Raw genomic sequence first — 22,724 nt, forward strand, 5'->3', positions numbered from 1 at the left:
GGTGCTTCATTCCTCTCTTTGATTTGCCTGCAGCTGCTAAAGCAGCTGTGGGCAGCTGACACTGAACACCTTGCCTCTGCAATCACAATGCATTTGTGTAGTTTATAATTCTGTAGTGCCACCTAGAGGCAGGAAACTATTTTGTGCTCTTAAAAGTTCAATATATTTATTAACATTTTCATGTTTTACAGAACTTAACAAAGATTTTGATCAGTGGAACTGTCTGATTGAAGGAGATGATGAGAATCTTATTCCAGAGACCAACATTTGACAAACCAAGCACATGTCACTCCGCAGAATGCTACAGGGATAGACAAATGGAATTTAGGTTACCAGGGCTTTTTAGAAAGTCTTGGTTAAAAACTATCTAAAACAGGGTGTGCGGTTTTAGTGAGTTTTCCAAATAACTTGAATTTTTAAATGGAGCCTATAATAGTAATTGAGGCTTATACTAACATTTTTTTCTCTTTAAATGTAAAGGATGCCATTTATAAAAATCGTACAAGCTTGTATTTTAATTTTACTAAAATGATTTTGAATGTCAAAATTGAAAACTGCTCTGATTTTTTTATATTACTTTAATGGACAAATATATTAAAATGGGTGTAACATCACTGAAAACCTGTTGCAATGATATAGGACTCTCTATAATAGTTAAAAAACAGGTTTCTTGCCTTTTTTTCTCAATTGTAAGTGGTAGAATTGAGTTTTAGCAACATGGGGGTCTAAGTAGGGTTTGGCAATATTTCTCTTTGACCTTTTGTGATGGTTAGAAAAATTAGCCCATGCTGATAATAAAGTCATTATTTTAGTGCAGAAGTGATGATATTACACAATTTCAACACGCACACTAAAAGGCGAGTGAGCAAACATTAAGAATACTGGAGCCAAGGCAGAGACAGTGGGTACACAAAGTTGGTAATTTGTTTGCTTTGTCTCTGATGCATTCTACTTACTACATAAAGATGCTCTTGGTGTTAGATCCACATAACACAGACCATGGGTTCCAGCTAGAACACTTCAAATCAGTTATTCTCCCAAAGGCAGAGTAGGATAACAAAGGCAACATTCAGAATAACTTTTAACTTCACTTTCCAATTAATTTTATTTAATCAGCATTTTTGTTTTATTTGACAGGTAGAGTTATAGACAGTAAGAGAGAGAGAGAGAGAGACAGAGAGAAAGGTTTTCCTTCCATTGGTTCAATCCCCAAAAGGCTGCTATGGCTGGCTCTGCACCGATCCTAAGCCAGGAGCCAGGTGCTTCTTCCTGGTCTCCCATGCGGGTACAGGGGCCCAAGCACTTGGGCCATCCTCCGCTGCCTTCCCCGGGCCACAGTAGAGAGCTGGACTGGAAGAGGAGCAACCGGAACTAGAACCCAGTGCCCATATGGGACGCCGGCGCCACAGGTGGAGGATTAACCAAGTGAGCCACGGTGCTGGCCCCTTAATCAGCATTTTTAATTCTATAAGTAATATACCACAATTAAATGGAAGTAAAAAGATAGGTTAAAATTAATATATTTATTTAGGGGTCAGTGTTGTGGTACAATGGGTTAAGCCGCTGCTTGTGACACCAGCATCTCATATGGGTACTGTTTCAAGTCCAGGCTACTGCATTTCCCATCCATCTCCCTGCTAATGCACCTGGGAAAGCAGTGGCAAAAGGCCCTGTGGAAAACAAGGATGGAGTTCTAGTCTCCTGGCTTCAGCCTAGTGTCGCTCCCCCTTTTTGCGGAGGAACAATAGACCCTGCGTTGTTCTTTTGTCTGCTCGGCCCTTCCCAGGTTTGCTGCTGGTCCTTCCCGGGTTGGCTGCCGTCCCTTCACCTCCGTGGAGGGGCGGGCCCCCCTGCCACTTTCCCCACTTCCGTGGGGGAGCGGCACACTGCCGGCCGGCTCTCTCGGGGGCTGCTCAGATGTTATCCAGATGTTCCCCTTAGATGTTCCTGGTGCATGTTGTCTCTCTCCTCCTTTATAGTCCTCTTCCACCAATCCCAACTCTGCTACCCACACGCTGAGCACACTGCTCTCCTCCAATCAGGAGCAGCTCCTGCAGCTTGTCAAGTTGGTGAGAGGCAGCTGTGTAGAAGCTGTTTACTCCTCTCCCAGCGCCATATTGTGGGAGAGCAGATGCATAGAATAAGTCTTAATTCCAGTAACTTAGTCTAGTCCAAGTTGCTCCCCACAGCCTGGCCCATTCCCTGCCATTGTGTTCATTTGGGGAGTGAACCAGTGGATGGAAGATCTCTCTTTCCCTCTCTTTTCTTCTCTCTCTCTCCCTCCAACTCTGCCTTATCAAATAAACCTTTTATAAAATTTATGTATTTAGCAGAGGCCATCATTTTCCAGTAATTTACCAACATAATTAAAACAAGGGAAAGAGGAGAAGCACCCAATACATGTGCTCCAGGCCTTTTAGGAAAACATGAAGTTGTTCCTTTGGCCACATTTGTGGGACTCTAGAAGAAAGGTAAAATGTAGACATCAAGAGAATGGGTAACGTCCCAAAAGGAATGCCCTGGAATGTTATGAACAAATAAGGACAAGATTCTTGCCAAGAGAAGTAATGTGTGCATGGAGCACATTAAGCCCTCTAAGAGCCGTGATAGCTTCCTGAAACGTGTGAAGGAAAATAATAGGATCAGAAAATGAGGAAAACCAAAAGGGGGGTCCCCTGGTTCAGCTGAAGCACCCATCTGCTCTGCCTAATAAGCTCGCTTAGTGAGAACCCATGGAAAGGAGCCTGGGCTGCTGGCACATATTCCCTATGAATTCATAGCATAATAAATAAATTTTAAAAATTAAATGCATCTTAATGAAGAATGGGATGGGAGAGGGAGTAATAGATGGGATGGTTTGTGGGTGGGAAGGTGGTTATGGGGTGAAAAACTGCTATAATCCAAAAGTTGTACTTTCAAAATTTATATTTATTAAATGAAATTTTAAAAAATAAAATTAAATTAAAAATAAGATAAAAAATAAAGACTATAAAAATATTTCTCTTAAATGAGTAGGTGGAAGTATGTGTCATGTTCGCCCTAAAAATATCTGAAGCAAGAAAATCTTGTATACATCTGGGGATCATGGGAGATGATTTGGGGTTTACCAAAGGATATAAAATCTACGCTATTCATTAGTAAAGTACATGTGTTAGTCTAAGTATGTCCTGTTTCTATGAATTCTCCACAATTTACTTTAGCCCGTGAGAACAAGGACACTCAGTACCTAGTAAACCAGCCTTGATAACTTTCCTATTCTGATTTCTATGCCTGTGTTTACCCATCTGGCATCTCAGGCATGCCTCAGTGGCTTTAGGTACAAAAACACTTACTCTGAGAAAGTGAACTTCTCCTTTCGTGTAGCCATTCAGGTTACAATTTTTAATTAGGAAGTTAACTCCTTAGCTTGAAACTGAAGGTTTTCCATTATCTGACCCTAAAGCACCCTGACTGACCTTTTCTCCTAGTAATTGACAATCATAGCTCCTACATTAGTGTGCCAAACCCATCTCCAATATTCATTATCCCAGGGCCATGCAATATAGTTATCCAACTCATGTACCTTCATGACAGTCCCCTCTCCTTTTCTACTTTATTGAAATTACACCAATTTTTAAGACTGTTTATTCTCACTTCCCATTAAGCTTCAGCATCTGATAATGTTTCATACACACAGATCTTTCCCTTAGTCTCATTTGGCAAACCTCCTTCTTATTAGTTTCAGAAACATTGAAATAATTGTACTGATGCCCCATTCCAAGGTAATTTTACAATCCTTTGTGGCATATATGAATGCAAAAAGAAAATAATAATTTCTGAAACTATCCAATGATTTAAGGTGGGGGAAAAAAACAGCAAAGTGTACAATGAGTATTTTTCAAAAAAGAAACATTTACCAAGTACCTACTTTTTTTTTACAACACTTTGAATAAACTATTTCTGATCTTAAAAAATATAGCAATAAAGGTTTTGTTATCACCATTATACAGATGAGGAAGATCAAGGCTCAAAGATACCATATAACCTCCTAAGTCACACATCTAAGAAGCAGATATAGCTAAGATCTGTTTCCAAAGGCTAGGATTTACAGTTCCTACAAAACTATGTTTAAGAGCATAAACTTTGAAGTTAGATGGATCTGAAGTTGGATTGCCCAAGCCTTTGCTATTCACTAGCTATAAGACCTTAGAAAAATTATTTAACTTCTCAAAAAAGCTTTAATTTTCTTACCTAAAATATGGATAATATTAATATGTACCTCAGAGCTGATGACTGAAATTAGAAAATGTATTTACGGTATCAGCTGAGTGACTTACACATAAAGGCCAACGTTTTATATTACCATGCCCCCCCCATCTCCAGTAATAGATAAGAGATGGAATCAGAGATACTCAAGAGTGTTGTTTTCTTTTTAATGAAATGAGACTATCATCCCTTGAAGGAAAAACTTTATTGAAATCTGTATCGTGTTAGAGTACCTCCAAGTTAAACAGAGCATTCATCAAGTGCTTTAACTAGATAGACAAGGCAACTCTTCAAAATCAAAACAAAAATTCTGAAGGAGCTACTGCCAGCAAAGCCATCCTAAGTAGTGTCCTAGAATGTACTTGCAACGGACCTATATTCTATTTTAATTTGAACACTATATCCTAAGCATAAAACAGATTTTTTTGAAATGCGAGTAATATGTTAGTAAAATTATTTAGCAAAATAAGTGTTTCCGACTGATTACAAAGATGATTAAAGGCAGAAGAAAGATCCTGAATCCATGTATACCACAGCACCTTTACAACTAAGCTACATGGTTGACCTGAGCCCGTTTCTGTCTTTGATGCAGATAACGATTTTCAAGAGTGACGATGTCCTCTGGCTACACACTTGGAATTCTCCCAGATACTCTGTTGGTCTGGGTAAGAAGCTAGTAGTGGAAGAGCAGCTTCTGGCTGAATGTCCTTGTCTATGGATCCAGAGTTAAAGCCACATCACCTCCAGACTCCTTTTCTGAAAAAGAGAACAGAAAAGCTTAAAGCCGAGAAAGAAAACAAAAACAAGAAAATTATTTCTAGTGGCGCTTCCATTTCATGTCCTCTAAAAGGACAGAGGGAGGGCAGGCGAGTACTCTAATTACTACAGGGAATTAATTACTCCTGTAGAAATAATAGCTGTTTTTCCTTTTTAGTATTTGGTTCTCTCATTGTCTTAGTGTTAAATAAAGTTTCTCTGAGAAATTACTAAATTGGCATATTTTATATTCTGTCGGGACAATATTAGGGGATAATCAACAGTTCTGTGTTGTCATTGATTAGTGTGTACATTTCACAAAATACTAAAGCTGACAGGAGATGAACTTCATTCTCAATATGCCTAATTCTAAGAACCAATGTGCAGGGCTGGCATCGTGGCACAGCAGGTTAAGCCTCCATTTCCAATCCAGCCCTGCTAATGCACCTGGTAATGCACCCTGGGCCCCTGCACCCACATGGGAGACCTGGATGAAGCACCAGGCTCCTGGCTTCGGCCTGGCCCAACCCCAACTGTTGTTGCCATTTGGAAAGTGAACCAGCAGATGGAAGATCTCTCTATATACTTTCCTTCTCTCTGTAATTGTGCCTTTCAAATGAATTTGAAAAAAAAAATGTACTACTTATGAACAAAAATGTGGAACAAGCATGAATCCTATGGAATCATATGTGAACAAACTGAAACTCCAGAAAGAAATTCCAAAGATTACTTAACATACAATTATCATTTGAAGGTATAAGGAGTTGCTTCAAAATCTTTAACATATGAATTTATCAGACTGAACTTGCAAGATTAATTCAACCAACAGATAAATTGCCTGTGATATTTCAGGAGGTAATCTTGGTTATTTGTCCTCAAACACACTTAAGCATTTTTATCTAAAGTGCTTTTTTCCCCCATTATAACATCCAAGAAAATGGATAAATTTTTTGTTTGAGAGATTCGGTATAATTCTATCAATGACTTAACAATTCTGGGTAATAAAAGTATATTATTTTAAAAACAAGTTGGGGCCGGTGCCGCGGCTCAATAGGCTAATCCTCCACCTAGCGGCGCCGGCACACCAGGTTCTAGTCCCGGTCGGGGCGCTGGATTCTTTCCTGCGTGCCCCTCTTCCAGGCCAGCTCTCTGCTGTGGCCCGGGAAGGCAGTGGAGGATGGCCCAAGTGCTTGGGCCCTGCACCCCATGGGAGACCAGGAGAAGCACCTGGCTCCTGCCTTTGGATCAGTGCGGTGTGCCGTGGCGGCCACTGGAGGGTGAACCAACGGTAAAAGGAAGACCTTTCTCTCTGTCTCTCTCTCTCACTATCCACTCTGCCTGTCAAGAAATAAGTAAATAAATAAAATAAAAACAAGTTGGGGGACCAGTGCTGTGGCATATGGGCGCTCTGCCTGTGGTGCCGGCATCCCGTGTGGGTGCCAGTTCTAGTCCTGGCTGCTCCTCTTCCAATCCAGCTCCCTGCTATGGCCTGGGAAAGCAGTAGAAGATAGCCCAAGTGCTGGGGCTCTGCACCCACATGGGAGACCCAGAAGAAGCTCCTGGCTCCTGGCTCCTGGCTTCAGATCATCTCAGCTCCAGTAGTTGCAGCTATATGGGGAGCGAACCAGTGGATGGAAGAACTTTTCTCTCTAGCTCTCCCTCTCTCTGTCTGTAACTCTACCTCTCAAATAAATAAATAAAATCCTTAAAAAGTAATAAAAAATTTAAAAATTTAAAAAAATAAAAGAAATAAAAACACAAACTGGATGGGGATTTGGTGCAGTGGTTAGGATGCTGCCTGGGATGTCCACATCCCATACTGGAGTGACTGGTTTGAGTCCCAGTTCCTCTGCTTCTTATCCAGCTTCTTGCTAATGTATGCCCTTGAAGGCAGAAGTCAATGGCTCAAGCACTTGGATCCCTGCCACCCACATGGAAGACCTGGATTGAGTTCTGAGCCCTTGGCTTCAGCCTGGCCCACCCCTGATTATTGCAGGCATTTGGAGAGTGAATCAGTAGATGGAAGATCTCTGTCTTTCTGCCTCTCAAATTGAAAAAAATTTTTTTAGAAGAATAAGGTCTAAAACTTTTTAAAAAGAAATTAAAAAATATAAAATAGAAACAAGTTACCCATAACTGCAGCAGCATCATCTGATGATGTGAAGTAAGGGTCCTTCCCCACTGTGTGGAACACAGCCTAGCAAAAGGAACCTTTGGATTACTACTGATTCTTTACTATAAGCACAGAGCAGTTTATGTCAGAAACAAGACACAGACAAACCAGAAGTGAGTCCACAAACAGAATTCCTATGAAAGTTTAACAATCTGATTTATAGTGAAGAACCACCTCAAGTACACTTTTTTCTTCAAATACTCATTTCTGGGTGGAGCACTCCACCCAGGCAGTAAAAGCCTTTTTTCCAATGTTAAGTTCCCAGACCCTGGACAGCTATGGTGGATGGTAAAGGAGGCAGGGACATCATTGCTCAAGGGGCTGCTATTCACTTTACCCAAGGGGAATCACAGGTGCTTCATTAAAGACTCATTGATGAGGGAATATATTTACCCTATATTCCTTTCAATAATTAATAGCATGTGCTTATATGAGGTAATACAAAAACTAATTAATGAGATATATTCTTATAGTAGAATGTAATAGCTCAAATAAAGACAAAATTCTTTTAATTTACATAATCAGATCCTCAGGCCATAGCAACTTGAGGTATCATAAAAAGTTATACATGACTTCATACCTAACAATATTCAGTTTTTAAGGGGAATTAGTTCATTTGTAGACATATGTCCTTAAGAATTTGCTCAAATTTGAGGAAAGGTCCATTTAAATCCCATTAATAACCAAATCAAAAATTTCCAAGACTACTCATAAGTAGTTTCTATGTTTTCTAATTAGCTTAGAACTAGAAGTAATTGCATACACACACACACACACACAAATATAATTTTATGTATACTTTAAATAGTCCTAAATAGTTCTTTTCTATTTGGCAGGTAAACTACATCCAAATAGAATTTTGTATATACGTAAGGATGTATGTTATTTGGTGGATTCTTCAAAGTTAATGGAAACAATCAGAAATTTGAAAGCTTTTGTAAATATGGATGCAAAACGACAAGTGTAGCAAGCTGTTATTTTTGACAAAAATGGAATTAATGCAAGCAGGAAAAGAGAAGTGTCTAATTATTTGTAACAGTGGAGATTTTCAAACAGCCCAAACAGTCAATGTTATAAGGATTGATTTAATATATTATAGCTCTTTAACATCATGCAATCTTACGCAGCCATCAAATACTGTTTATGCTTTCTAGTTGTAGCCAAAATGCAGTGAGCTGACTATAGCCTCCCTCTTCCAGTAATTACAACCAGAATTTCTGGGCAGAATGCAAAAAGTTTACTGGGGAATTTCAAAAGGAAATGGGAATAGGTGGATTGAGAACTAAGTGAAAGCTTGAATAATGATTCACAACAAAGGTGAGTTTTATAGCATTTTTCTGTTTTCTTTTTGTACTTGTGTCTTGGTTTTAATCTAAAGGTGGGCCGAAATCAAAATTGCCCAACTCAGGTGGGCATTCAAAACTCTGTGAGAAATCCCTTACTTCTATAACCACTGGAAAGGTTTAAAACCTACAAGAGAAAAAAAATTAATAAAAATTGGCAAGTTCTGAAATCTGTTACTGCTTTATGTATATAATACCTTTGAAAATGAAGAACTTTAAAAGACAATAAAAAGGATCCTGGAGAGTTAGGGAATGGTGGAAAATCCCTTTATCACTTTTTTTTTTCCTTCTAATTCTTCTTCCAGGCCCACACAAGGGTTACCTCCAAACATTGCCTGAGGACAGTAATGGCAAGCAGGCTGCTGAAACTGTGAAGGAATACCTGTCTTTCTGGCCAATGGAATGAAGAAAGGAAAGAAAGAGACCTTGTGTTATCTAGATGTAGTGGGGATTCTTTCTTTCGCTCTTCTCTTCACCTGCTTCACTGGAGTGAAGAACTGCCTAACAGCACAGAAACATATTTTCTGCCTGGAACCCAACAAATGGATTGATCCCTGAGGGATGGGAAAAAAGAGACCTTGAATCCAGAAAGTGTGGAGGATATCTCAGGGAAGGAGTTGGGAAATGTTAACCCCTCTAAAATTACATAAACTGATCTAAGTGCCAGCATCACTCCTGAGCTACACGATGCACAACACAACCAGTTACGCACAACATCAACCAAGTCCCAGACTAACTTTCAAGTGGCTTATGTGCTGGGCAGATCTGAACAACTGCACAAATTCATTTGGCTGCTAAAACTGAAAAATTCTAATAATGAAACTGGCATGGGAACCATCAGCTACAGAGAGACAGACCCTGTAGCCTGAATCTAACAGTGCCAATTATCTGCTAAAACTTCAACATTCCCCAGAAATTCTAAAAGGACCCAAAATCTTAAACACAATATCCAAAATGTTCAGGATTAATCCAAACTATTCAACATACAAAGTACCAGTAAAAGTTACTACTTCTTGAGGGAAAAGACAACCAACTGATGTGAAGAAAGAACTTCAACAAACTGCAAAGAGATTAAACCCAAGTGCACAGACACATCATAATGTCATGGGAACTTTCCCATCATATAGTCTTAAATAAAGAACACAGAATATAAAACTGTATGTAGAATCACATCAATTGTGCCCAAATATGTAGGTGAAATAGAAGGGTACTTTGAAAATTCATGGAAAAAATTAAAAGATAAGTTTGGGACAAGCATTTGGCTTGGTGGTTAAGATGCCCACATCTCATATCAGAGTACGTGGGTTCACTACCTGGTTCCTGACTCCAGCTGCCTGCTAATGCAGACCCTGGAAAGCAGTGGTGATGACTCAAGTGACTGGGTTCCTGTCACCCATGTGGGAGACCTATATTGAGATCTTGGTTTCCAGCTCCAACCCTAGTCTAGCCTGGGGCCACTGAATGCGTTTAGGAAGTGAACAAGCAAATAGGGCTCTCCCTTCTTCTGTCGATTTCTCTCTCTGCCTTTCAAATAAATTTTTTAAAAGCAGGCATTACAGCCGGCGCTGCAGCTCACTAGGCTAATCCTCCGCCTTGTGGCGCCGGCACACCGGGTTCTAGTCCCGGTCGGGGCGCCGGATTCTGTCCCAGTTACCCTTCTTCCAGGCCAGCTCTCTGCTGTGGCCAGGGAGTGCAGTGGAGGGTGGCCCAAGTCCTTGGGCCCTGCACCCTATGGGAGACCAGGATAAGTACCTGGCTCCTGCCATGGGATTAGCGCGGTACGCCGGCCGCGGCGGCCATTGGAGGGTGAACCAACGGCAAAAAGGAAGACCTTTCTCTCTGTCTCTCTCTCTCTCACTGTTCACTCTGCCTGTCAAAAAAAAAAAAAAAAAAAAAAAAAGCAGGCATTACAAAAATAAATAAAAACAAGTTTATTTTGGTGCAAAAAATTTTAAACCCATGCAGTTTTTTCATGTTTTCCAGGAACTTTATTTTAAAATCCTCATACTTCTATTCCATATAAAGAGAAAAATTACAAAAGAAAACCAGGCTTATCAACTTGATTGTCTTCAGATGGACATACTAAAGGTGGTTATTACTTTCTCATTTTTAATTTCACCAATTCTCTCAGATTTTTTGCATCAAACATGAATTTTATAAGTCACCAACACCAACAATTTCCATTCTTTAAACCTCAAAGTGAAAACCAAGGAGTAAAATGTATGTGCAAATAGATACTTGGCATAAAGTCTAGAATCACTGATTTTGTTATTACTGCTTTTAGTTTTTACACTTAGAATGTTAATTTTTCTCCATTTTTCTCAACACAAGGGATTTGGAAATACTTGTTAAACCACCTTTCAAAATGTAGAACAATACTCTTGTTAATTAACGTTTAAAGGATTCCATACCTCAGATGGACTATTATCTAATTTATCTAATTTAGGTATGCCATTCCAGACATTCTCAGGGTTCACTATCTCCTCCTTACCACTGGAAAGGTTTAAAACCTACGAGAGAAAAAAAAATAATAAAAATTGGCAAGTTCTGAAATCTGTTACGTTTTATGTATATAATACCTTTGAAAATGAAAAACTTCAAAAGACAATAAAAAATATTTTCTTAAACTTCAATCTTATGTTTCAAACTCGATGTTATTTCAGTTCAGCAAACATATATTTAGTACCTATGCCTGGAGATAAAAATCTAGTGAAAAGAACACCTGTAAGCAGATAATTACAAATCCACACAATGTATGAAACACTTCTGCGGTAGTGTGGAAATAAAATATAGCTATAAAGCCTTTTTTTAGGGGGGTAATATTAAGGGGAAGAGTTAACTTAGAAAATAATGTCAGGGAATGCATCCTGGAAAAGTGATAGCTATAGTAAATCTTTAAGGATAAATGGGAATTAAACAGTTTAGGACTGTAATAGAATACAGGTAAACTATAACTGCATTATCAAATACATCGAACTGGCAAGCAGAATGGCATACATAAGAGAAGCTATGCAGTTTAATGCCCAACTGATATAAATATAGAAATATAATGAAGACAGACCTAAGACTGGAGAGGTATAGGGATGCTCATTCCTGGAGGATCTCCTTTGCCACGTTAATGAGCATTTATATCCTAGAATACTGGTTCTCCAATCTCAATGCATTCCAGAACTCTGCCCCTAGAAATTCTGAACCAGTAGGCCACATTAAGGCCCAAGTATCTACAGTTTAAGAAACACACCAGGTGATTCAGATACTGGTAACTTTCAGATTACAGGACAAACAGCCAACTGGAAGCGCCTGTAAGACTTTACACAGTATGATGCAGCCAGGTTGGCATTTGATAATCTTAATGCTAGCAGTATGGACAATGAGATGAAGGAAGACTAGAAAACCTAACCAAAGTTATTGCAGCAATGTAGCTGTGAAATCAAGGACTTAACTAAGGTAGTAGTATTAGGTATAAAAAAGTTCCAAATAGGAGGAAATAAATGGAAAATGTGGGACTGGTGATTACAGGGTTTGGAGGGTAAGGGAGTAAAAGCACCTAGGATGACTTCGCACTAGGTCTCATATACACACACACATGGATGCTTCAAAAGATTTTTGCACTATGCCAGTTTGCCAAGGGAACAAGCAGGTGAACATTTCTTCAGCTGCATTTCCTAGTCTGATAATGTCTGGTCAAATCTCCTTAGCAGTCTGCAAGTACATTTGGAGATAAAGTGCTTAAAGTTTACTTACTCTTGTGCCTTCTTCAGCTATTTCCAAAATCTCACATTTAGACCAGGTGTTTCTTGGAGTTGACCATACAACACATTTGGAACCAACAGTAAACCCTTTCAGACTGAAAATGTTCTGTGGTTGAGCTGTCAGAATGAATAAAGTAAGATTCAATGCATACCTCTTAATTCCTTAAAGTGAGACACATAAGCATTTTCTCATCATTTATTGTGACTGTACAATCATATTATGCAACTAGGACATTGGCATAACATGTTTTAAGTCTCTTTTACCACTTTCCTTAAAAAAAGGATGTGCGGGGCCAGCGCTGTGGCATAGCAGGTAAAGGTGCCACCTTCAGTGCCGGTATCCCATATGGGCGCCGGTTCAAGACCCGGCTGCTCTATTTCCGATCCAGCTCTCTGTTATGGTGTGGGAAAGCAGTGGAAGATGGTCCAAGTCCTTGGGCCCCAACACCTGCATGGGAAGAAGCTCCTGGCTCCTGGCTTCAGATTGGCCCAGCTCCAGCTGTTGTGGACAATTGGGGAGTGAACCAGCGGATAGAAGACCTTTCTCTCTCTCTCTGCCTCTCCTCTCTCTGTGTAACTCTGACTTTCAAGTAAATAAATGAATCTTTTAAATAAAGTTACAGACTTCTTTTAAAAAAGGATGTGCATTTCCACCACTGAAAATTACTACTAAAAGCCAGTATTATTATCACGAGTTATGCTTCAAATAGTTACGACTACTATCCTAAAACCAAGGCAACATGTGGCACCTGAGCAGACATTTCTATTACAAAGTTAGGAATTGATATTATTAAAATGTGACTGTGGAGATTACACATCTAATGCAAGGATAATATTTAGGTAAATCATAGTGTACCCACATGATGGCATACTATATATTAAAATATCCTGAACACATTTTTAAGGGATTAAACACTACATGATAGTGGGTTCAACACTACATGATAGTATTACATTTTTTAAGAGATTCATTTATTTATTTGAAAGTCAGAGAGAGGGAGGGAGAAACAGAAAGAGATCTTCCATCTGCTGATTCACTCCCCAAATGGCCGCCAATGGCCAGAGTTGGGCCAGTCCGGAACCAGGAGTCAGGAGTTTCTTCTGGGTCTCCTTTGTGGGTGCAAGGGCCCAAGGACTTGGGCCATCCTTCGTTGCTTTCCCAGGAGCACCATCAGCAGGGAGTTGGATTGAAATCAGAGCAGCCGAGACACAAGCTAGTGCCCACATGGGATGCCGGCACCACAGGTGGTAGCTTTACATGGTATGCCACAGTGCTGGCTCCTAGTGTTTTGTTTTTAAACATTACAGAAATACAAAAAAGAGGGTAAAAGATAAATAAAATACAAAAAGAAAGTGCACCATGGTGTTAACACCATGGTCATTTCTTGGTAGTAACAGCATGGTACTTTTCATTCTCATTCTAATATTTTCTCTGTTTTGTACATTGGTTCAAATTTAATAAAATAAAAATTGACATTGAGAAAGTATAATTGGGCCAGCATTGTGGCATGGATAGTTAAGCTGCTGCTTGCGATGCCAGCATCCTATATGGGTGTGCCAGTTCAAGTCCTGGCTGCTCTGCTTCTGAGCCAGCTCGCTGGTAATGTGCCTGGAAAAGACAGCAGGTGACAGCCCAAGAACTGCAGCCCATGCTACCCATGTGGGAGGTCAGGATGGTTTCTGGTTTTGTCCTGGCCCAGACTTGGCTGTTGTGGCCATCTGACAGTCAATCAACAGGATGGAACATCTGTCTCTCTCTCTCTCCCTCTCTCTTTCACCCTGCCTTTCAAATAAATAAATATTTTTAAAAGTTTAACTCATTAGAAAGTTTAAAATAATCTACTCAATGCCATTTTAAGTATCAAATAGTAAAGATTACATATTAAAATTTAATACTTTTTAAGCTTTTCTCAAGACTGTTGAGATTTTTTTGGTTAATGGAAGCTCTCTGTTTTTGTTTGTTTAAGAGTTTCTAAATGAATGGCAAAAGTGATGCATGATACAGGTAAGTCTGAAAAAGACTCTGCCAAAATTACCCCATTGTAATTTATGCCTATAGCAGTGTATAGTGAGGGAACACCATGCTTTTTAAAACTTACCAAAAGATATACCCACTTAATTATAAAAATGACTTATTAAAGTGTAAATAAATGTGATGACCTCTTGGAAGGTAACAGTTTTTAAGCTGTCTGTTGTTAAACACAAAGCAAATATTTCAGCATTTTATCCAGTGCATATTATTTTATATTGACTTCACAATTAATTTCCTCCGTATTTAAAATGCCCTTCATAAAAATTCAAATCTGACTCACTTCCTGGGTTTTAATAGGTCTTGCAAAAAAGTAACTTAAGAAAATTTATATAAGTATTCTCTTATCTTTAAAACAAAGAAGATCTTTTGAGAGACACTACTTTAAATTTAAAAGTGAAAAAATCTATTCACGTACCTGAAACACAGTCTGGTAGAGCACTGTGCTTCCTCTCACTAGGGGGGTCTTCTTTAGGGAACAAAGGGATCAGTGAGGAGATGGCATCCCTGTTTTCATAGTCAGCAAATTCTTCTTTATGTGTACTTATTTCAATCTGCATTTGGGGGTCACAATTCTTTCCAGGTAGATGTAATGGCATCCCCTGCTGGTCATCAAAAGATTCCGCACAACTTGGGTTTCTTGTGTCCTCTGCACTCCTGGATTCTTGGGCTTTCTGACTGATGCTTGAAGACAAAGGATTTATTTTGTCATCTTGAGACAGCTGGGCTATAGGCAGTTCCAGTTCCTCCTGCCTCTCAGCTTCACAGGTGAGGGGAAGCTCCACCTCAAATGGTTCTAGGGGACTTTCTGGGCCACAGCCATCCAAGACAGGCGCGACTGGAGGCACCAGTCCTAGCTCCTCTTTTTCTTCATCTCCGACTAGAGAATGCTGCAACTCGATGGATTCTAGTTCTAAGAATTCCTTTGATTCTTCATCAGGAGAAAGTGGTACCTCAAGTGAGTTCAGCTCTAATATATCCTTTGTTTTGCTAGCATGTGGTAATAACGTGCTAAATCCTGTAAGAATATATTCATCCTCAAACTTTGCTTTGTCAGCCGAGTGGAGCTCTACTTTACCTTCCAGTACCTTGGTGCCAATTTTATCTTTGCATGTCTTTTCAAAAGCTTCGAAGATATTTTCAGTTTCAGCATTACAGAGTTTACTTGGTTTGGTTTCAATAATGTTTAAATCATTTTCAATGCTTTCAGAGAGCTCCTCTGTCTGTGGTCGCACAAAGCATGCTTTGTCTTGTACAGCTTTAGTACTCAATTTCTTAGGTCCAGCATCAGGACTGGGAGACTCATGAGCTCCCTTTATCTCTGGGCCACTGTTTTCATAGGGCAGATCACTCTTAGTCAGACCAATCCTAGAATACTTCTTCATTTTCTCATTAATACTTTCGCCTTTGCTCTGCAAGTCAACAATGGCTAAAGGGATATCACAAACATCCCTTTTAACTTCTAATATTGTTATTTCCAATACATCTTCTGTTACTATTTCATAAAAATAGTCATTTCCTTCTTGAGGGCATACACCTTCTGAAATGTTAAATCCTGAGAGGCAGCAGGGAAAAGCTTGCATGGGAACTAAGAGAAGTTCAGAAGGAATGCTCCAGACTGCTTTCAGGTCCACACAGTCATCAACATTTCCAAAGTCCACCAGCCTAACGGATACAAGATCATCTTCACAAACATTAGTGATAAGGGCCCTATAATAATGCCCATCTTCTCTGTATTTCACTATGCAAGGGTCGCCAATGTGGGGATGTGGTACACAATTTCTCTGATCTGTTATCTGTTTCTCAGTAGTTTGTACTTCTACTTCTAAATACTGAAGTCTCTTGGTATCAGCAAACTGACACCAGAAGTACTCAGGCCCATCTATTACAGTGGCATATGCTCTCACCACCTTCATTTTTGGATTATACCAGTTAAGGAAGACTGAAGTGTCAATGTCAGAATTGTCGGACTTTGAACAGGCACCTTTAATTATTTGGGTAGAAAGTCCTAGTTGAGATTTTTCACTGAAAGCATATTTGCTAATCAGGTCTTCTGCTATAACGCCATGCTCATCAGCAAGAATAACTTCCCATCTGTCTTGAAATTTAACAAATTCACATCTGATTTGAGCCTCATCAGTCCGCTGGGAAAAGTAATGCATCATCTCCGTACAGTTTATAATGTCGGGGACCCAAAGGCCTCCTAGAGAGCAACGGATACACAGTCCTGGTAATATTGCATTAGTGAGGTCAAGTCTGCCTATTTTGTTAGTAGGGACCACAGAAACGTTGCCATAATCTAAGAATTGTACAGACAGATGATCATTAGGTTGCCGTTCCTTGACCACGGCACGATACCATAAGTTGTCGTCTGGAAAAATGGCACATATCATATCTCCGCTTAGCAAGGGGGGACCAGCATAATATTCAGGCCTTGTTTTAACATCATTTAATCTCTCTGAAAGGTGATTGATTTCAGCTTCATCTTCTGTTAACTGAACATAGAAGTCTGAAAGGTCATTGATATGTGAAATATATACAGTTGTTTTAAAGCCAGGCATTACAGTTTTCTGTGGGAACTGAGAAAATTTTAGAGGCAAGTCCTTGTTGCGTGATTCTCCTATTTTTCTCTCTGAAAGAGCAGCTTCTACTTTTGTGGCTTTCAAAGGCAGCTCCGCAAAAATGTCTTCTTTCTTTTCTCTTGCTACTGGGAATATATGATTATTCTTACTTCCCACAGGGTCCTGAATTTGGGTGACTAAGTTTGTCTTTGTTGAATTTTGTAAAAGTTTGAGCTCCTTACACGCTGAGCTGATCTTAGGTCTGTATGGTTCTCCCAAAATCTCTCTACTCTGTGATTTGTTCTGAACTGAGTTACTTAAAATTTCTGTAGGGGAAAACTTCAAAATTTTATTTCTTTCTCCAGGAGCTTCAGCAGTACAAAGGAGTGCTTCAGCTTTTTTCCCCTTTGTTCTGACTTTGCAACCAAGGAGTCCTACCTTTTCATTAACACTAGCGTTAATTTGAATACCATCATCATATAGTTCTATAATCAGTCTTCCATCTGAACTTTTTGCTACAACTAAGGCCTTAAGTGACTTATCTAAAACAGTCTTCTGAAACCATGTTGTCACTTCTTCTGGAATGTGATCAGAAATATCAGATAATGAGCATTTAAGAGCTTGCATGGGCAAAAGTAAGACATCATAGGCATCACTAGGTATTGGAAGCAGGTCATCACTTGCTACTACATAAATGTTCCCAAAGTCAACAAAGAAGACTTTATTTGGTTCTTTTTCAATTACTATCCCTCTATACCAGTTTCCATCGGTATACTTAGCAAGGCACAGAGTATCAGGGATCAAGGGAGACACTTTTAAACTCAGCAAAATCTTACTCAACTGGGTAATACTATGTGATAACTGTTCCAAAATATGTGCATTTCTGGCCAGCTGGCAATAAAATGTCCAAGGGTCATCAACATGTGTGATATACACTGATTCTTCACTTCCAATTTTCATATCATGTGTAGAATAGTAGTAGGAATGCAGCTGAACAGACAACTCCAGGGGCTTCGGACATTTTTCTTGCCTTGCAAGTCTCTTTTCTACCAAAAACTGGCATGCACTCTGAAAGGGTGTTACCAAGTCCACGATGCTAAACAGTTCTTCATTATGTATGGAGGCCAAAGCAAATATTGTGCATTTTAACTCCAGATTGTCTTGCCACGCATTATTTACAAATTCACTAAAAGCTTGTATTGCCTTTTCATCCCAAACAAAGGGATTTTCACCAGTTGGGTGGATTAAATTATACAGACTGCACCTAAAAGCCTGGGCCTTAACCTTGAGAAATTCTTCATTAATTGAATAAATGTCATTCACAGATACCATTTCTTGGTCTCCATAATCTACAAACAGTACTTTGACATTCTCTGAAGATTGTGTCCCGCTAATCAAAGCTCGGGACCATTTTCCATCTGCTGTTCGCTTTGCCAAACAAGAGGAGGAGGGTCCCTGGTAAGGAACAGCTGTGTTTTTGCAATATTCTTGAATATCACACATTAGAGTCTTAAATGCTTGTATGTTCCTGGTGAAGTGACACCAAAAATGGCCAGGGTTTTCAATATAAGATACTTTGACTTCTACTGTGCTTCCGACTTGGAGCTCTCCTGTACCAGACGAGACTGTCTTAAGTCCTAAGAAATTCTCCGTAAGAGAAGAGTAAGCAGGTGTCCTTTCCTCTTTTTCCTGCACAACTAGGTTGGTTGTAACATTTGCATCGGTCAAAGCTTCTGCCGCACACGTGGCTTTATTATCTCTTTTGGTCTTCTGGTCTCCTTCTCCCTTCTTGGCAGAAAAGGCTTTGGTGTTATCCGCAGTAAAATGGTTTGAAACATGCCCTGGGGAGTGGGTATTTACTGGGATCTTTTCCTTTGTTTCAAATTCCTGATACTTGGCATAGCCGGCTTGGGCAATGACCTTACTGATGTTCTCTTCCCCTGTTCTTGATTCGTCAAGAATCTCAATGACGTACTGGCGATCCCTCTTGTCCAGGACGTGGATGACTAGTTCTTTGTGGAGGACAGTCTTCTTAAAAAAGGAAATCGCATCCTGGCTCCAGGTTTTCCCCAGAGGCCAAATGTCAGCCAGGGTGCACTTCAGAGCCAGTATCGGTAGGCGCCGGAACTGAGGAAGCAACATCCTCACGTCGTACCAGTCCACATTTTCTGAATTGCCTCGGTCAACCAAGAAGACATCCACGCTCTTGTCATCCAATCGGGTGACGATGGCGCGGAAGTAGCCATTTTCCTTCCACTTGACACAGCAAAGGTCGTCAGGTTCAGGTTTCAAAACCACACCGTCCAGCTTACTGGCCGAGGAGTAGAAACTGCACATCCTCTTCATCAGCTTGGAGAAAGTGCCACTGTGTTTCCTCAGCCGGATCCAAAACTCAGAAGGGCTTTTCACAAATTCTACCTGGGCGTCGTAAAAGGCATTCATCTTCAACCTGATGAACGGTAAGGCGGGGAGGGAAATCTCTTCGTCCATGTCTTCGGCGGGAGACTGAGACTGCACAGCCGTTTCCGGCTCCTCCTCCTCCACTTCCTCCTCTCTGCCCTGGCTCTGAAGCAATCGGTCAGCCAAGCAACACGCCTGGACTCCAAACACACTGTTAAGATCCATCCCATCCTCTCTGTACAAGGTGACGTAATACACGTGCTCAAAGGAACAGTAAAATTCAATCTTCGCATTCACGGCCTGGCCCAGGATCAACGCCTTTAGGTCACCAACCTGTGACCGAGACCAGCCCCTGCCACCGTCCCAGAGTCCATACAACGCACAAGGGTAGGTCACCACAGGCATTCGGAAGTATTCAGGGAGCAGGTACCGAAGGCTACTACAACTCACTAACTCCTTCCTTCCATAGTCGACGTGGAGCACCTGGGCACAGCGCTGGGGCCGAAAAGTCTCAAGCAAGAGTGCCCTGTACCAATGACCATCTAATCCACAGGACGCACACGGAGAGCCCGGCTTGTCTGGGCTCTCCTCCCTCTCCTCCCAGGTGGCACTGGTTGAGCTCTCATCCCCTGTCCCAGTTGACACTCGGTATACCTGGGCCATGCTCTCTGAGAGCCGGTGAATCTCCTGCGAGAGGCTCCGGAGCTGGCAGTGAATGCGGTGGGGATGGCACACTTGGGTAACCACCACGGGCTCCGTCACACCCAGCTGCAGCCGCGGATAGAAGTAATCCAGGCCAGGCTGCTCCTGCTTGGGCAGGGCTCGCGGGAGAACCGGGGCCCAGGAGCCCAGGCCAGCAGTGGCCGCCGCGAGATAGCGCTTGAGCAGCGAGCGGAAGAGGCTGTCGGGCACCTGCCGGGCTAGACCGAGCTCCTGCATCTGCTGGAAAACACTGGGCACCTCCAGCAGAACCAGGCGATGGAGCAGCAGCACGTCCAGGACCCGTCCGTGCACCTCCTGGCCCTGCAGGTTGCTAAGGAAGTCCACGGCGCTGGACGGCCAGTGCTGTGGCTCGCCCCCGCCCGCGCCACCGCTGCCCATCGGCACCAGGCCGGCCAGCACGCAGCCCAGCACCTCCGAGGGCAAATGGAAGAACTCGCTGCGTCCCGGCGCCAGCGAGCCCACGCCCACCGTGATGGTGCGGCCCTCGTCGAGCAGGAAGACGCGGCTCTCCTGCAGCTGCCGACTGACCACGCGGCAGCGGTGCCACAGGAGCCCTACCTGCACCAGGCACAGCTCTCCGGGAGAGGCCGCGGTGCCGCTCAGCGCCCACGGGCCACGCGTGGCCACCGCCTCCTGGATCTCCCTGCTCAGCCGCACGTACTCCTCCCGCCGCGGGCCCACCAGTCCCCAGAGCTGCACGGGGATCATCTCGGGATGCACGTCCACGAAGGACACCCGCAGAGCCAGGGAGGCCCCCGGCGTGGGCAGCCCGGGCGTCGAGCACATCTCCGCGGCGCGGTCGGGACTCGCTGAGCGCTCAGGGACTGCGCGTCAGGCCCGCGGAATCCCCCGCGCCGCCAGAACCGGCTCCGAGGGCCGAGGGAATGGGAAGGACGCCTGGCGAGGCGGCCCTCGACGGCGCGCCAGACGGGGCCCTCGGGGGCTCGCGCCGACTGGTAAGACCCGGCCGCCGGACTAACCGCTCAGGGTCGCACCGCCGCGCAGGCATTGGCTGCACGCGGCGCCCCTACTTCCGGCGCCGCCTGGTCGCTGCGGGGACGCGGCCTGAGGGCGGAGGAGAGATTCGAGGGCCCTGCGGCCAGGCCTAGGGCTGGGCGGCTGGGGGCACAGCCTGCTTTCCCTCAGAGCGCCCTCAACTCCGCGGGACGCGCCGGCAGGGCGTGGCGAGCGGCTGTGGTGAGGCCCGGAATGCCACTCCCTCTGACTACTGTGCAGAGAGCCTGCGTGGCAGCGACGGAGCCAGGCAGGGCATCCCCATCCAAAATGGCAGCGAGAAATGGAGGCGCCAACGGCTCGTTCCCAGGCGTTAAGGCCGAACTCTCAGAGGCCAGGTCCTGCGCTCGCACCGCAGGCCGCGTGGGCGCCTTGGCCTGCTCAGTGCGTGGGAGACCTTGAGCGGGTGGCTTCTCTGTGCTGTGAACCTGTTTCATCCTCTGAGTTGAGAGTTGTGAGGTTAGGATGAAGTCTGTGTGCGTCCGCCCCCACCCACACCGACCTGGTATTATCCAGAATGTTCCTTTCTGCCTCTTTTCCTTTCCTGCCTGTTCTTCATGGGTTCAGATCCTGTAGTTTTGGGTTTTCCGAATGTCATAAAAACGCAATCAGTTTGTGGCCTCTCATGTCTGGTTTTTGATCACCTGGTATAATGCGTTTGGATTCATCCAAGTCATTGTGTTTATTAGTAGTTATTTTTATAGTTGAGTTTTACTATGTATGGAAATACCACATTTATTCAATAGATGGTGGAGCTTCTGCTTATTTCCAATATTTGGTGAAGATCAGTAAAGCTGCTATAAGCATTCACCTAAATGTGTTTGTGTAGAAAAGGTTTCCTTGGGTGAATACTAAGAATATATGGGATTGCTGGGTCATATGGTAAGTGTATGTTGAACTTCATGACAGTCACATTCTTTTCCAGAATGTCTGTGTCATTTTGTATTCCTAACAAAGTATGAGTTGCTCTGCATTCTCTGCAGCACTTGGTATTGCCAGTCCTTTTATTTTAAGCCATTCCTGGGTTCTACAGTGGTATCTCATTGTGGTTTTAATCTCTTAATGATGAACATTTTTCATGTGCTTATCCACCATCATACATCTTTAGTGAAGTGTCTGTTCTAATCCTTTGCTCATTTTAAAAAATATATTTATTTTTACTTATTTGAAAGAGCTAGAGAGAGAGGTAGAGACAGAGTGAGAGGTCTTCCATCTGCTGGTTCATTCAAATGGCTGCAACAGCGGGAGCTGCGCCAATGGGAAGTCAGGAGCCAGGAGCTGCTTCTGGGTCTCCATTTTGGGTGCAGGGGCCCAAGGACTTGGGCCATCCTCAGGGGCTTTCCCAGGCACGCTAGCAGGGAGCTTGATAGGAATTGAAGTAGCTGGGACTCCGACCATCGCCCCCAGGAGATGCGGATGCTGCTGGGGTGGACTGTAACCCAATGCAGCGACCCCTTTTGCTCATTTTTAAAAGGGTTATCATCTTATTTTTCAGTTGTAATTGTTCCTATGTGTTTTAGAAAAAAGTCCTTGGTCAGATTATGTGTTTTGTATTTTTCTCAGTGTATAGCTTGTCGTTTCATTTTTAAAATAGTCTTTCAGAAAAAATTTTAATTTAGATGAAATTCACAGAACTGTGAATTAGTCCTAAAATTTTTTTCTAGATGAGTTTTTTGGTCCCAGGAAATCTTTATCTAACAAAAAATCAAAACAAATTTTTCATATTTT

General features: G+C 42.3%; 2 protein-coding genes across 10 annotated transcripts in view; one reads left to right on the plus strand and one right to left on the minus strand.

The window, feature by feature from the left end:
- PLA2G7 (phospholipase A2 group VII) overlaps positions 1-621 on the plus strand; it is a 45,143-nt gene extending 44,522 nt beyond the window's left edge. For all 8 annotated transcript variants that reach the window (XM_051855660.2, XM_017345163.3, XM_017345165.3 and 5 more), the window contains one exon: positions 192-621. In XM_051855660.2, coding sequence (XP_051711620.1) covers positions 192-271 — 80 coding nt within the window. In that variant the 3' untranslated portion in view covers positions 272-621. The remainder of the gene's footprint in view (positions 1-191) is intronic.
- Positions 622-4,435: 3,814 nt separating this feature from the next.
- TDRD6 (tudor domain containing 6) lies at positions 4,436-21,295 on the minus strand. 2 transcript variants are annotated; one of them, XM_008263009.4, is made up of 5 exons: positions 14,717-21,295; positions 12,262-12,386; positions 10,929-11,027; positions 7,132-7,198; positions 4,436-5,001 (listed from the first exon to the last, which is right to left on the minus strand). In XM_008263009.4, the coding sequence occupies exons 1-5, from the start codon at positions 20,766-20,768 to the stop codon at positions 4,958-4,960; spliced, it is 6,387 nt and encodes a 2,128-aa protein (XP_008261231.1). In that variant the 5' UTR covers positions 20,769-21,295; the 3' UTR covers positions 4,436-4,957. The 2 variants fall into 2 exon arrangements, with proteins under 2 accessions (XP_008261231.1, XP_008261232.1); XM_008263010.4 differs by lacking the exon at positions 7,132-7,198.
- Between the last annotated feature and the right edge of the window lie 1,429 nt (positions 21,296-22,724).

This window comes from Oryctolagus cuniculus, chromosome 5, assembly GCF_964237555.1.
Source record: "Oryctolagus cuniculus chromosome 5, mOryCun1.1, whole genome shotgun sequence".
Lineage (NCBI taxonomy): Eukaryota > Metazoa > Chordata > Mammalia > Lagomorpha > Leporidae > Oryctolagus > Oryctolagus cuniculus.

Bases quoted from the DNA above. Each gene is read 5' to 3' on its own strand.
- TDRD6 (XM_008263009.4), bottom strand. From the start codon at position 20,768: ATGTGCTCGACGCCCGGGCTGCCCACGCCGGGGGCCTCCCTGGCTCTG. The intron at 11,028-12,261 runs GTAAGTAAACTT...TTTCTCTCGTAG, and splicing joins TAGCTGAAGAAGGCACAAGA to GTTTTAAACCTTTCCAGTGG. The intron at 5,002-7,131 runs GTAACTTGTTTC...TCTCTTTTTCAG, and splicing joins TGATGCTGCTGCAGTTATGG to AAAAGGAGTCTGGAGGTGAT.